This window comes from Microtus ochrogaster, linkage group LG2 (genome assembly GCF_000317375.1).
Source record: "Microtus ochrogaster isolate Prairie Vole_2 linkage group LG2, MicOch1.0, whole genome shotgun sequence".
Lineage (NCBI taxonomy): Eukaryota > Metazoa > Chordata > Mammalia > Rodentia > Cricetidae > Microtus > Microtus ochrogaster.
The window spans coordinates 3,989,319-4,005,115 of record NC_022028.1 but is presented as its reverse complement, the minus strand read 5'-3'; the positions used below and the strand labels follow the sequence as shown (position 1 = coordinate 4,005,115).

General features: G+C 54.0%; 1 protein-coding gene across 5 annotated transcripts in view; it reads right to left on the bottom strand.

Annotated features, from left to right (window-relative positions):
• Nucleotides 1-15,797, bottom strand: part of Ttbk1 (tau tubulin kinase 1) — a 43,917-nt gene that overhangs the window by 19,862 nt on the left and 8,258 nt on the right. For all 5 annotated transcript variants that reach the window (XM_026785715.1, XM_026785717.1, XM_005359752.3 and 2 more), the window contains exons 3-13: nt 15,331-15,478; nt 14,451-14,524; nt 14,104-14,244; nt 13,172-13,276; nt 12,876-12,941; nt 12,374-12,466; nt 12,164-12,289; nt 9,710-9,864; nt 6,997-7,228; nt 6,644-6,822; nt 3,548-4,109 (exon numbers count right to left, since the gene is read on the bottom strand). In XM_026785715.1, coding sequence (XP_026641516.1) covers nt 3,548-4,109; nt 6,644-6,822; nt 6,997-7,228; nt 9,710-9,864; nt 12,164-12,289; nt 12,374-12,466; nt 12,876-12,941; nt 13,172-13,276; nt 14,104-14,244; nt 14,451-14,524; nt 15,331-15,478 — 1,881 coding nt within the window. The remainder of the gene's footprint in view (nt 1-3,547; nt 4,110-6,643; nt 6,823-6,996; nt 7,229-9,709; nt 9,865-12,163; nt 12,290-12,373; nt 12,467-12,875; nt 12,942-13,171; nt 13,277-14,103; nt 14,245-14,450; nt 14,525-15,330; nt 15,479-15,797) is intronic.

Sequence of the window (15,797 nt, the reverse complement as noted above, 5' to 3'; positions counted from 1 at the left end):
GTGACCACCCATTTGTCCTCAATACCCATATGAAGTCACCTTTGTGAACACATCCTAGCTTCCCCCCACAAGGCCCTAGAGCAGACAAAAGTTCTTCATCCTCCTGATGGCCCTGATTGTAAGTGCCTATCTTCCCGCCTGTCCTCCCAGCCCGTCCTCCCAGCCCACTCCTCTTGACTGCAAGCTCTGACCCAAGGACTGAGAATGAGGCCTTGCTAATCCTTGTCCCCCAGGCCCAGTACGCTGTCCAGCTTGTAACACAGTAGTGTTTGGGTGGCTTTCCAGCACATGTCTATATGTGTAAGGAGTGTTAATGTGCTGTGCTACTGACCTCAGACATCTAGCCAAGACACAAACGTTCCCTTTGCCCAAGCTGAGCTGTCTCCTTGGCTCCTGCCAATTTGCACCTGAACCACCCCAGAAGGGAGCCAGGCGTTCACATAGCCACACTATGCGCACCAAGGGACAACTCAGTGCCTAACTCCACATCTGCTCCCACGGCTGTTGGTGACAGGTTACTGTGTGTGTGCGGTAATGACTTCTACAGGGACAGTTCACACATCTGACTCTGAATGTGCGACACCAGGTCTCGGAGGAATCCAGGAATAGGGAAGACTCTCACAGGTTTACCACAATGTGTAACAAAGCATACATCCCCAGCCTAGCCCAAAGCATGCCCCCCAACAACAACAAAGTGTACACACGCCAGTCCGGTTTGTTCCCTCTGCCTCGGAGAACAAAGGTTTTACCTCACCCTGGTGTCCTGAAATACACACAGAACATGTCCTGTCCCATCTGTTTCACCCATAGGCAACCAAAGACACTGCACACTGGCGTGCCTGCAGGCACATCTGCCAATGAGCCTAGCCAGCTTGTGTGCCAGCTGTGTGCACGCGCACACACACACTGGACTGCTCCAGGCATTCTGACCCTGTGCAGACCGTCTGCTTCTCTGACCTGCATTGACACTCTGCATGTTCGACACACATGCCTTAGATCGGGTTCCCAACAGAGACGCTGACCCAACTGCCTGGTGTTGTGTCCCGGCTCTACCACTGGAAGGCCAGAAAGCTTGCTCGTTTATTATAGGTTACTGCTTTGAGGCTGTTTCCCCACCTGGTAAGTCAAGGTCACTGTGTATACTGGACCAGTCACATAAATTTGCACGTGCATCTTGCAGTGTGCCGTGCTGGCTGCCATCATCACCGTTTCTGTCATCCTCCCTGCTCTGGTTCCAGAGACAGTGATGTGTGCACATATGTCCACATCCACACGACAAAGCACACTCAAGATCAGGGGGCTCAGAAAAATACACACGTAGTTGTAGAATGTTAAGGCACCTCAATTCTGCATAGTATGGGGAAACCGAGACTGGCAAACACCTCTCTTCCCCACAGACACAGTTCACTTCCTGTCCATGTCATACACCATGACTGCACAGCAGGCCTGTCGCTGGTTCTGAAAGAGTCCCCAGCATTAGCACGACACCTAGGATGCGCACAATATCTGCAGGAGAAAGCAACCTGCAAGGATTCCTGGTCCTCTTGTTCTGAGACCGGAAGGAATCAGTGACCAGGAAGGAACAACAGAACAGAAAGCCGACTTTTATCTGTGTTACCCTCCACTCCAGGACCACTGTCTATGACCTTTTCCCAAGTTGACATTTCCTGGGGACCCCACCCATTGTGCCAGTCCCTTTGGTTTGGGGTGCTGATGAGGGAGAACAGGGCATGAGGCGTTCTGAGAACATCTTGCTTGCCCTTACTTTCCCCAGGGCCATTTGTGGGAACAGTGGTCGTGGCTGAGTCATACCAGCCCGCGTACTGCCAGGGTGAAGCCTCCACATCAGGGAGCTAGGGCCTCTGTGGGTGGGGACTCATGGTCCCCAGTTTCTCATTACTATATACGGGTACAAGGCAAGACCAGATAGCTATTCTCTGGGATTGGGGATCAAAGAATCACTTCTAGAAAAGTCCTCCTGACATGACCAGAGCTGCCCTGTCCACCCAGCCATCCCAACCTGAGTGAGTGTCAAAGCCGGCTCCTGGGCTACACCCAGGCACCACACACAGCCCCATCATTAGATCACAAGTAGAGCAAGCTGCAGGCTCTGAGGCAGTGCAAGAGCTGACGGTCACTTCTCAGTCAGAGGTCAGCTGGCATCCCACATAGAGGAGCTTGGCCAGGACGGTGGCTTCACAATCCTGTTCTGACAGGGTGTCCTTAGGAGGACACACACACACACTCACACCCCACCATTACCACAGTGAGGCATGCTTCCGATCCCCAGATCAGCATTTCCAAATCCTTTCTCTCTCCATACTTCTTCAATCTGTTCATCTACACTAGGTACAATTGTGCAGGCCCGTAAGCTCACACACATGCTGAAGACCGTGCAAAGGACTGGAAACCAGCCTGACCTACACGGTGGGACCCTGCCTCAAAACACCTAGAGGAGAAGGCACCACTGCAGCCAGACAGGGCTCCCAGCATGCCTATTCTTGTGAGCTCGCTTAGGATGACCGTAACCTTCCAGTCTTCCTGCCCCAACTGCCCAAGTCCTGGAATTACAGAAGTGTACACTGACACCCTAGTTTTATGTGGCCCTGGGAACTGAACCCAGGGCTTTGATCACGCTTCCCTCCCTGGAGCATCCCCTGGCTGGGAACGATGGGCTGCCGTCAGTGCTCTCCCACCCTGGTTTTGCTCAACTGTCTCCCTATTTCCTCTCCCCTGCTCTGGTCCCTCCTGGTCAGGATTAAGGACTCCTCTCTCTCTCGTCCCTCTGTGTGCATCTAAGAGCATTTCTTAGTTTCTGCCCCAACTCTTGGACCTCCTTCTCCTGCATGGTTCTCTTGGGTACCGGCACCCACTCCCATGGTTCCTATGAGACCAGGTGACATCTTTTTCCTGAGCAATGGATTACACAACATGGCCATCCTTCAGCTAGCGAGAGATGACTGCGTCCAGTCGGAACCCACACACATGCCCTCAGAGTCTCAGGCATCTGGTGAGATATTTCCACCCCGCAACCTGCCCTTCACCATAGCCCTTCCTTCCATAGGCCTTGCCCCATGTCACAGTCTACTTCCTGGCCCAGGCCACCAGGGTACTCTGGCTACTGAAGACATTGGCCTTCCTGCTTCTAAACCTTTACCCTTTCAATTCACTTACTACAAAGTAGCCCAAGGGATCTCAAAAGTCTCAAAGCCACCACAGTGTCATACTCCTATTTAAAAGCCTTCGATGAGTTAGCCTAGGCCCTGCTTCCCACCCTCGTTGGTACTGTGCTGAAGACTGCCACCACAAGATCTGTGTATGCTCTCCTTGGGGCCCCGGAGGCCTTTCTCCTGCTTTGTCACCTAGCTGGACTCATAAGACTTAGCCCACAACTTAAGCCTTGTCTGTTCCCACATACACCTGTCTGTCTCCACCATGGCCCTGTCACTGCTGGGTTCCTAGGCCAGAGGGGCTACAGTGGAACACACTAGGCCTGCCTGCACGGCTCTAGGGGTCTCAGGATAGGAGAGTCATACATAAGTCTTACCTGTCTCTGAGGGCCTGTGGGGTCCGACTCTCTCCGTCGAGGGCGGGGTCCCGAGTGCAGGGGAGAGTGGGAAAGGCTGCCAGGCGTGGGTGGCTGGGATGTCTCTGACCGGCCATCAGCCTGGCTCAACTGAGGTGGTGCAGGCTGAGGCAGCACCTGCCGTAGGTCCTCCTCTGCCAGCGTCTGCATGCCACGTCCTCGGGGCCTGACAGTGGGCTCTGTCCCTAGGCGTCTCCTTTCCTCACCCTCCTCAGGCAAAGGCCGCAGCTCCTCGGGCTCCTCATCCGTGGTACCTGACGTGCTCGGCTCGGCCCCAGGAGGGAAGTCCTTGAGCTCTGTCTCTTTGTCAATAATAACCCATTCCTTGCTGTCAAAGTCTTCCTCCTCAGCCAGCGGCACCGAGCGGAAGGCGTTGCTCAGGGCCTCCTGCTCCACAGAGGCTGACACGTCCATGCGGCCGCTGGCCTGCCTGTCCGCATGGCCCGTGTCCACTGACAACATCTGAGCTGGCTGTGAGGAGCAGGCCTGTCGTGAGGGTGACCCAGGCAAATCCATCCGTGACCTGCAAGAGTCACCCGAAGGGAGCTCAGTGCTGGCCTCTGAAGCCCCGAGGACATCAAGCCAGTGGCAGTCACATCAAGAGTGTGACTCCATCGACATCACTTTCTAGAAACACTTCACTTACCTATCCACCTGTCATTTATTCAACAAATAAATATTCTTTAATGCTTACCATCTTCCAGGAAGATGAGCGTGCAGAAAATGAACCCATCCATCTCCTCTGGGCTACTCTGGGGAATCCAGCCTTTCCAACACTCAGCAGGTACTTAAGCTCCATCTGTGGTTCCCTCCTGCTGCACCCAGGGCAAATGTACCCTGACACCTGAGTTTACAGATGGCTCCGAGCTCCACTTCTGACACCCTCTGGTCCTGCCCAGCTGGCACTTTATAACCCCAGGCAGGCTGGGCCTTGCAGTCCCTAGCCACAAGCCTGAGTCTGCACTCCTTAGCCTGTACCCAGAGCCTTTCAACCTAACCGTTTTGCTCTTTCCCTAGGCAGGCCTATCAGAGTCACTCGCTTTTCTAGCTTTGGAGCCTGTCCTGAAACTAACTCTTGTAGACCAGGCTGGCCTCGAACTCACAGAGATCCGCCTGCCTCTGCCTCCCGAGTGCTGGGATTAAAGGCGTGCGCCACCACCGCCCGGCCTCACTCGCTTTTCTTTATCAGTCCACCCTCACCCCAAAGGCCTGTGCCTCCATCCTCTTCTCTGACCTTACTCTGAAGAACTTCCTGTGGTGAGCCCCCCCTCCCTACACGGACAGTTACTTGTCCCCACAAGGCACCCCGAGCCCCCACCACACCATGGACTTCAGACCGGCTGGTGTATCTGTCTTCCTCACAGATAGACTGTGGCCTTCACCTGGCAGGGCCTGGGTTCCTCTAATGTCTAAACTCAGGGCACAGATCCTGCTGGGACTTCTGTCATCATCCTGAACTGTACCTCTGACTCTCGATCAGCCTTAGAAGGTCTCTGTTCGGTGTGGCAGCAGCCCCAAAGGGAGGTGTCTCTTATACCGTGTGGTTGCTACATAAGGAGGAAGTGTTGGCCCCAGAACACCAAGAAAAGCACCAGGCCTAACTCATGTGGGGTCAGTGACTCCACTGCAGAGGGAAGATGCGTGGAGCAGAACTCCCATTAGCCTTTCTAAAAGACCCCGCCCTGCCTGCATGGCCACCGCCTAACCCATTCTACACCGGATTTGTATCCATTTGTTAGTAAGGCTTAAATAAAACATCATTGACAGAGGCCGCCCTGGGACTCCCTATACATGGATGCTCACATTCCCTGAGAGCACAGTTTGTTCTGAGGGAAAGGAAGGACAGAGGTAACAAAACAGGAGGTGAGCTCTGCACGTGTGTGTTCCTGTGTGTCTAGAAGACAAGGGTGAGAACTGGGACACCCCAGCCTTATCTGCTCTTGTGCCCCAAGTGCCCCAAGCCACCCTACTCCTTCCCTATGGCGGCACCCTGAACCTTCTGTAGCAGAAACTCTCTTCACCCACCCCTTCCTGCCGTCTCGGGGGAAACCGCCAGTGTTTCCCCAACTGCTCCCGAGCTGGTAGCTCTTCCAAACTCAGGACACTTGCCCTCTGGTCTCCACTCATGTCCTTTCCCTACTTCTCCGTGTCCATGGGACTCCATGCTGCCACGGGTGAAGATGAGGTCTCTGGTGGTGCCTGGCAGGACAGCCCAGGTAAGCGAGTGTATGCTGTCACACACGGAGGGACCCAGACCTGTCTTGGGTTTGTCTAGCCCCCAAACAGGCACCGTGTCCAATCTGGAAGATTGGGACAGTTTAGGGCAAGGTCCAGGGGAGGGGCCGTGGCTGGTGTGGGTCATCAGGAAAGATACTGAGTGGGTATCAGAAATTATGCCCTCTTCCTGCAGGGCCAAGAGCCTCTTTTCTCTTTCCAGTGCAGAGAAGGCCCTGGTCTACTCTGAAGCAAAGGTCCTCAGAAGCTAAGGAAAATCAGTGACTTCCATCTTCCAGGAGCCCCTCACCTGGTGTCCCATCCACTTAGGTGGTGGCCTAGCTAACCCTTGCCAGCTACACCCACCCACGGCCAATTTACCTCCTCCCACCTTCCAAAAGCCAATTCCCTCAGCACCCCCGGCAACCCTTCCTCTCACCAGCCATGTTCCTGCTGGGTCCCTCTGCTCTTGGTTCATACCTCTTAGGCCCCCCCAATCTGTCTCACCCTGCCACCAGCAGTCCCTTAAACTTCTCTCAGGCTCTCTGCCTGCAGGTCAAAGGAAGCCCGCCTCTGCTGCTCTTCGGGCACTGTGAATTGTTGTCTAGGAAAACGTCATGCAGAACCACAACCTGGGTCCAGACACTGGCCTGTCCCATTCTTTCCTCCATGGATGTCCTACCAGAGGCCACCAACTGACCCCAGGTCAAGAGCAGCCTTCACCATGCTTTCTAGAGTTACCCAACTACTGCCTCATAGATGACCTTCCACGGACCAGCCATGCTGATGAGGGCAGACGGGACCAGAAGGCCTCTGTCACCCGAGCCCTGTCTACAAACTCACCTCCTCTCATGCAGGTCTGCCCGCCCATCAGCTGCTGTAGATAGTCTCTCTGACTCTGGGCTGTTGACCCTCCGGTAGCGTAGAGACCGTACTGGGGTTGTTGGGGAGTCTGGGGGGGCACGCACTGGGGAACTGGGGACCCCTACTCCTCGACTCTGCTCTTCCTCCACACAAGGGGTCTGTAAAAGAGAGGATACTGTGAGTTGGGGTTCACAAGCTGGTTATGGGTCAGAGGCTTTCTCACGTTTAAAAGAGACACGAGGCGGGTTGGTGGCGGGTTGGGAGGATAGGGCCAAGGGCTGGGAACCCAGATGGGGATGACTACCCACACCCTTCTGCCTGGATGCAATTACTTTGCCGATGTTGATGCGCAGTTTGTTGCGGTTGACATCTGTCTCCTCCCACACTTCAGCCTCAGGACCCCCAGTGTGGGGGACAAGGTGGGGACCAGGGCCCAAGCCTTCTGGAGGCCTCCCAGGCAGGATCGGGGGTGCATTCTCCTGGTCACTCAGGTGCTCGCCCTGGAGCACGTCCTCAGTGTTCTCGCGAAGCAGGTCCCCTGGTACTGGTGTCACATTGACCACTCTGGGGAGAGCAGGAGAGTCATGGGTCAGACTGAAAGGGACGTCCTCTTGTCTCCTTGACTTCCTGCCAGCACAGGCCCTGGGGAAATCTCCAGAGTGGACACTCTATTGCCATCCCTGACCCACAGGCCTCTGAGACCAGACCATCCTCTCACTGGCAGGGACTGGCACATCCCCACTGAGCCCCTCCTTTTTAGGGGACCCGTGGGTTTCCCAGCCCTTGCTGCAGTCCACTGTCAGTGCCTTGCTCCTTCCAGACCCCAGAGAAGTCTGAAAAGACCCTATATACTCCTTATCCAGAAACCTTTTTAAAAAGATGCATTTACTTTTATGTGTATGAGTGTTTTGCCTGCATGTATGTCTGTACACCATGTGTGTGCAGTGCCTGAGAAAGTCATAAGAGGGCGCTGGATCCTCTGGTCTGGAGTTACAGACAACTGTGAACCACCATGTGTATGCTGGGAATCTAACCCAGGTCCTCTGCAAGAGCGGCCAGTGTTCTCAACTGCCGAGCTCTCTCTTAAGTTCCATGTGTCAGCTCCATAAGACATTTCATTTTCTTTCTATTTTTGTTGTTTATTTTTATCTCTTTGTGTAAACAAGAGTACATGATACCGTATGCATGTGGCGGTTGGATGACAACCTTAGTGGCTGGCTCTCCTTCCACCTTGAGACGCAGCTGTGGCGTGTGTGTGTGTGTGTGTGTGTGTGTGTGTGTGTGTTCACCTGTGTGCATGCATGTGGAATCCAAGGGTTGGTGTGGGAATATCTTCCTCTAAGGTTTTCACCTTGTCTTTTGTTTTTGTTCATTTCTTTGTTTTGTTTTTTTGAGAGAGTGTCTTACTATGTCATCCTGCCTGGTCCAGAACTTGCTATGTAAACCAGGCTGGTCTCAAATTCCCGGAGATCCACCTGCCTCTGCCACCTGAGTACTGGGATCAAAGGTGTGTGCCACTCCACCTAGCCCTCACCCTGTGTTTTGAGACAGGGTCTCTTAATGGACCTGGAACTCGTCATTTCAGCTGGACTGACTGGCCGGCTGGGCCTCGAGTCCACTGAGGTAAGGTTCTCATGTGCATCAGGTTAGCTGAGCTGCAAGTTCAGGGGTTTCTGTCTCGCCACAGGGACACATAGATTCCAGGGGTGCACTACTGTGTGTCCTTTCTGTGGGCTCTGTGGACCCTACTTCAGTCCTCACACTTGGCCTGCAGGTGATTTATCCACTGAGCCACATCCCCAGCCCTTCTTTCTGTTTTTAAAACAAAGTCTCCCTGTGTAGCTCAAGCTAGTCTCAAACTCATAATCCTCCTGCCTCATCCTGCAACTAGATATGTACCCTCATGCCCCACTTCTCTGAGTAACCTTAGTACAGAACTGGGCCACTGTGGTGTGCCAGCAATTTCTGTGACATCTTCCTCCCAAAGGCGGCCCTGGATTAGGTGGTGCGACGGCCAGTCTTGGCTGTCAACTTGACCACGTCTGCATTTAACTAAAACGGAAACAGCCAGGCACACCTGTGAGGGGTGTTCTTAAATCGTATGAAGTGGGAAGACCCACTTCTAACCTGGATCTATCTTTAAGGTGAGAAGAGCCACCTTGAATCCAGACCTTTCGAAGTCAGAAATTCACCTTTAATCTGAGCCATGCCTTCTGCCTTTAGCCTTATAAAGGACACGGAGGACAGAAGCTTACTCTCCTTTGCCTGCTCGTTCTTGCTGTCACTGGCAAGTTCATTCTTTCATTGGCCTTAGAGCCTACTTCAGTGTATACTGAAGACCAGCAGAGACATTCAGCCTCGTGGACTGAATTCTTGGACCTTCCATTGATAGACAGCCGTTGTTGGACTAGCTGGATCACAGCCTATAAGCCATCTTAATAAATATATTCATTCTATAAGTCTTGTTTCCCTAGGGAACCCTGACTGGTAGAGGTGGGACCCTTTAGTCAGGATTCTCCCCCAGACACCCTTCCATGTGCCTCACACGGTTCTGAAATCACTGGCCACCTCCCAGCATTGGCCGAGGCCCTGTGAAGACAGGGGTCAACGTCCCTCTGAGCCCCGTGGCGTCTGGATGTGAGATATACAAGTTTGTCTACAATGAGGAAGGGAGGCTGCGGCTCAAGTCGCTCCACCCAGGATCTCTTCCTTAGTCAAAAGATCTAAATGAGCCGGGCGGTGGTGGTGCACACCTTTAATCCCAGCACTCGGGAGGCAGACACAAGCGGATCTCTGTGAGTTCGAGGTCAGCCTGGTCTACAGGGCGAGTCCCAGGCTAGCCAAGGCTGCAGAGAAACCCTGTCTTGAAATTAAACAACAAAAAAGCTCCAAGAAGATACCCACTCCAGCTCAGATTCAGCGCAGACCGTGACGGGATAGCTCAAGGACCCAGCATGAAGACACAACCAGGGTCCAAGGCGGATGAGAGGGGCTGGCCTCCTGGGTGACCGCCCCACGCACCGTGATGCCCCCGCTCAGACTCACCCGAACATGGCTGCTGTCTGCCGGGTGTTCTGCTGGGGTGGGGTGGAGGTGCTTGTGGACAGGAGGGTATCAGTGCCTGCCTTCTCCCAGTCAAAGGCCTCATTCTCAGCAATGCCCCGTTCCTTCATGCTGTTCTCAAACACCGACATGATCAACTGCAGGGGTGGGGGTGGCAGGAGGACAGAGAGGTGACCCCGGGGCTAGCCAGGTGAAAGGGGCAATGGCTGGGATAGCAGTGGGGGGAAGATGGGGACTTCCAGCTCAGAGACGGGCCTCGAGGGGGCACTGGAAGGAGAAGGGCACATGGGTTTCAAAGGAAAACATAGCACAAAGCCCTATGCAAATGATCATCTTGGATTAAGCCCACCAGATGGACACTAGTCCCCTGAGACCTGTCCCCTGAGGACAGTCTCCAGACTCTTCCGCCATTCCTGTCATCTTAACAGGCACATCAGTGGCCCTGAACCACTGGGTTCCCTCATGGTCTTAGGCCTCTCTGCAGGCTGCTGCCTCTGATGGGGTGCCTTTCCCACCGTCCTCCCTGACACCTGCCTCACCCTCCCATACAGCTCCCCCTCATCACTGGGCACAGAGCCTTCCTTCTGCGTTATCTCCATGCTTCTCTGCCCATTCTTCACCTCTGGCAGTCATCACGGGGCTTTAGTATGTAGGTGTGTGTAACTGTGTGGACCAAGGGACTCAATGAGGCCGAGCCAGGGCAAGAAGTGGGGTGTCAGCTCACCAGCAACTGGGATGCGGTTCAAGAGGTAGCAAGTGGCTACAAAACCTCTGAGCAGCCCAGGGCATACAAGGTTCAGGGCATTCTTCAGAGCCAGACTTGCTTTGGTGTCTACTGCGTGACAGACACCGAGTCCCTGCAGTGGGCACCACTGTGCCTCATGCACAGCGGTTTCTGGGTAAACACTGATGATGTGTGTCTACAGTCTCCAAACAGAGCGACAGGTGCCATGAGGTGTAGTGACAGAGCTGTGGGGAGGGTTAGACCTGGAGTCAGGCAAGCATCCCTCCCCACAGGGATGTCGATGAGGGTGTGACTGTGGTACAGCGTACTCCAGGGTGCGGGGATGCTGGCACCCTCAGTCACATACACAATGTGACACACAATTATGTGTAGTATATAACAGTATGTGCTTGACTTTGGGTTGTGTGTTTATTTTCTTTAATTATGTGTATATGTGAGTGGGGGGTATACATATGAATGCAGGTGCCATGGGCCAGAAGATGCTGTCAGGTTCCCTGGAGCTGGGCTTGTATGTAGTTGTGAAACTTCTGACATGGTGCTGGGCACTGAACTCGGGTCCTCTGCAGGATCAGCATGTGCTGTTGACCAGTGCAGCATTTTCCTAGCCCTGATCTTTGTTGTTGTTGTTACTGAGACAGGGTCTCCCTGTGCAGCCCAGGCTGACCTCAAATTCATGATTCTACTGCTTCTGCCTCATGGGCTCTGGGACTACAGCTGAGTATCACCACACCTGGCGACACTAGTTTTTAAATCGCTATTTTAGAACATACACCCTCTACTTAAAAAAAAAAAAAAAGTTGACTGAGGTTGGTTATGCGGCTATGTTGATAGAATGTCTGCTTGTCTGCCATGTAGGAAGCCCTGGGTTCAGTCTCAGGCACAGCACAGCACTGGGCACGGTGGCACGTGTCCTAAATCCCAGCATTTGGGAGGTGGAGGCAGGAGGGTCTGAAGTTCAAGGTCATCTTCAGCTACACAGTGAGTTTAAGGACAGCTGGTCTACATGAGACCTTGTCTCAAAAACACCAGCATTGTAATCTGCTACAGCTTGGGAGGCTCGTGTTTACTGATCTCTTACTTGGGTCATTTTTCTCTTGAGTTTTACTTAATCTGATCTTGTTTGCCATGCTGTAGGACCAGGGGTATGAAGGAGAGGTCCTGTCCAGGTTTGGGAAGTGAACTCTTACATGGCATTCAGGAACATTTTAAGGATGGTCTGTACCCTGTCAACAAGGGATGCATCACTGTCTCGGAGCCCAGCCCTTCTCTTAACCACGAGGTCTATCTACCCTCAGTTTCCCATCTATGAACAATCATCCCAGTTAGCTTCCCGCAGAGTTCTGCTGTCAAACACATGATGGTCACTCCCCTCCCAGGGTCTCACTATGTCACCCAGCTGGCCTGCCCTCAAACTCACAAAGACATCTGCCCCCTGCCCCAAGTGCTAGAATTAAAGGTGTGTATGACCATGCCCCTGCCTCAAATGCTTGACTGTGATAACACAAGAACACTAGGTATACTGGAGAGGGTCGACTCTTGAAAAGTCTGAGCAGAGACTGCTTTAAACAGTTTGGTACACGTAGAAGATCAAGGGGACAGACACAGGGGCAATCTGGAAGTATGCCAGGCTACAAGGGGGCATCACTGCTGGGAGCCAGAAGCTTCTCAGTTGTGCCCCAGGCTGGGGGTACCTGGTAATCAGGCTTGGTGAAGTAGTCAAGGCTGGCGATGTGGTCCAGAAAGAGATGGAACTCCGAGGGCATGTGCTTCAGCAGCATCCGGTGTTCGTACTTCTCCTTGATCATCCCCACCTGCTCCTGGAGGGGTGCGGACACAGACACAGCAGGTGAGGCCCAGCTGTTTTACCCTCTGCCTCTTCCACCCAGCGGCGGGAGCCTCACCTTGTCCTTGATCTTCCTCCAAGGTAGCTGGCCCACTGCAAACTCCACCAACATGTAGAAGAGGGACCACAGGTCATCGTGGCGGCCCATCTCCTGAGAGGTACGAAGAGCGTTACCTGCAGTTCTCACACCCTCCTCTGAGAAGGGGTGGTGGACCCTTTTCTGGGGACATCTGACACCCGGACCCAGACAGACAAAGCTGGGATCTCTCTGACTGTGGCTCGTCCTATACCTCAGCACGCAGACACCACAGTAAATGGTTCTGTGCATGTTTTGTCCCTTTACCAGGGATTTTCAGTGGGAAGAGAGATGAGAGCCCAGAAGAGAAGGACATCACGGGAAGCCAGCGGTGACACTTTCCTCCCACTCCAAGTTTCAGGGGCTGACTGGCTGCAGCCCACACCCCTTTCTTTTCTCCCCACCTCGACATTCATGGCCCACTTCATACCCAACTTTGTCCTGCAGCCCTTAGTCCTTAACTCAGGCTAGGCCGCTCACTCACCCGGTTCTTGTGGGCATTGACCGAGGCATAGCGAACAGTCCCCCGGAACCCGGCCACATTCCGAGGCTGCGCAAAAGAGACAACAGCTCAGCCACACTGTCAACCCTCCCACCACCAAGACTAACTGCCCACCTCATCCCGATACCCAGGAGCCCAGGCTGTCATCCCAGGGTGGGATGTACTGATAACTGAAAAGAACCCAAGCCTGCTTAGGCAGCCACAAGGAAAACGGTGAAGTGTTCCCAGACCAGAGAATCCTTAGAGCCCCCACCATCCTCATGCCTAGTGGTACTCACGGGCCGGACGTCCCCTGTAGTGTTAGTGTATTGCCGGGCCAGCCCAAAGTCCAACATGTAGCACTTTCTGTAGGTGGAAGGCAGCCGGCCCATGGCAAAGTTGGACTGTGGGAAGACAGCAGCTGTGAACTGGGGTCCAGCACCCCCAGACCCACTAAGACACTGCTGTGCCAACATTGACGGGCCCCCCACCCATGGATCTTACATCCACCCACATTCATAGGAGGACGGCTGCCGCATCTCAGCAATAGAGCAGGTATGGCTAGCCTCAATTTAGAGACACAGGAAGGGAGGGTCAAAGGCTGAGGGGGTGAGATGCCCCCTCAATCACAGAACTGGTGAAAACAGGCTTTGAGTGCCGGTCCACCCTGCTCCAAACCCTCAGCTCCCTACAGGGGCAGAGGGGTTTGGTATGGCTGCCTGGCTCAAAATCAGCTGCCCTGTGCCTTTTCTTGCCTCGTGCTCTTAGGCCATTCACCCAGCTTTACCCCTTTAGGTTAGAGGACTGTACTTTATTTTTCTAGCACCAAGATCCAAGATGCCACAGAAAGTCAGGTGGCCTCTCCTGACCTCCTCACCTCTAGACTGAGGGACTACACGGGGTCGTGGGCGAGAGATGCAGAATGGAGGGCAGAGACACTCGGAGAGCCGAGCACTCGGCCTGCTATGGCCGAGAGGTGAGAAAGAGGAGATGGGGTTCGGTGTGAATCTAGAAATGCTCAAGTACAAGAGGCTCCGGCACTGGAGCGGAGCAGCCAGGCTCCGGCAACAGGAGCGGAGTAGCCAGGCCCTGGCACTGGAGCTGAGCAGCCAGGCTCCAGCAACAGGAGCAGAGTAGTCAGGCCCTGGCACTGGAGCTGAGCAGCCAGGCTCCGGCATCAGGAGCGGAGCAGCCAGGCTCTGGCACTGGAGGGCTCAGGCGCATGGCTCACCGGCTTGATGTCCCGGTGCAGGAAGCCCACGGAGTGAATGGCTTCGATGGACTCCAGGATCTGCTTGCCCAGCCGCAGTGTAGTGCTTAGCGTGAAAGTACCCCTCGGCTGGCTGCGGCGCAGGTCAGCCAGGTTCCGACCCTGGGTGGGGTGGGCGAGATGGACAAGATGGGATAGGACGGGAACTTTCCAGCTGCCACCATGACGGCCACCCAGCCTTGCCCCCAAAGGGTTATGCCTACCTCTACCCATCGCATCAGGAACAGAAACCTCCCCTCCCCATGCTCTGCCCAAGTCACACGCTAGCTCTGGGGAAAGAGGTAGGAGGACAGGTCCCAGGGACATACCTGCAGCTGCATCACCACGTAGTTAAACTTCTCGTTCCGGCCACAGCCAATGAACCTGCACACGTGGTCCTTCCCTGCAGGGCACAGAAACAGGGTCTCCCAAGTCCCATTCCTTCCTCCTCGTGCCCCACCACACACACACACACACACACACACACACACACACACCCCATGTTGTGCCCACCTAGCTCTTTTTTTTTTGTTTTGTTTTGTTTTGTTTTGTTTTTCGAGACAGGGTTTCTCTGTGGCTTTTGGAGCCTGTCCTGGAACTCGCTCTGTAGACCAGGCTGGAACTCACAGAGATCTGCCTGCCTCAGCCTCCCAAGTGCTGGGATTAAAGGCGTGCGCCACCATCGCCCGGCCCCACCTAGCTCTTATGAGGGTTACGAGAATCTGAAGCGTTTTAACCTTGGAGCCACTTAGCCATCCCTCTGGAACACTCTTGAATCCTTCCCCAGCCCTGGTTCCAGGAACGCCTCTTTTTTTTTAATAACTTGTTTTTTATTTATTTATTATGTATACAATATTCTGTCTGTGTATATGCCTGCAGGCCAGAAGAGGGCACCAGACCTCATTACAGATGGTTGTGAGCCACCATGTGGTTGCTGGGAATTGAACTCAGGACCTTTGGAAGAGCAGGCAATGCTCTTAACCTCTGAGCCATCTCTCCAGCCCCCAGGAACGCCTCTTTAAGGGCCTACAACCCCCACCCTAGTTCTGCCTTCTCTGGCCCCACTGTTGTCTGTAAGCCATGACCCACCTCAGTTGGCCCCACAGACCCCCTCATTGCTCTCCATCCCTCTCCTAAGCTCTGGCCCCATTTTCTTAGATCCTGGCTCCATCACCTCTTCCTTCCCATGCCCCAACCCCAGGGTGGTACCTTGAAGCTTTTTGAGCACAGCCACCTCCATCTTGAGAACCTGCTTAGGCTGCTGGGCTGATTCCACCTTGAGGGCCACATTCTCCCTTGTCAGCAGATCCATGGCCTCGTAGATCTCACCAAAGCCCCCACCCCCGATCTTTTTCAGCTGTGGATGAGGGAAAGAACTGTGCTCAGGGATCAAGCTGGACAGTTCCTTAACCCACTGCTGCTGATCATATTCTCCACTGATGGGCAGAGGTATTCTTGAAGGGGAGAACCACCTGCCCCACCCAGTCAGTGCCCACACCTCCTCTCCTCTGAGATAGACAGCTCAGCCCATGAGTATAGATCTCTTCCAGCACACACTCACTCACACACACATACACATACACACATTCACAATCACACACTCACATACACACTCACAATCACACACTCACATACACACATTCACATACACACACTCACTCACACACACATACACA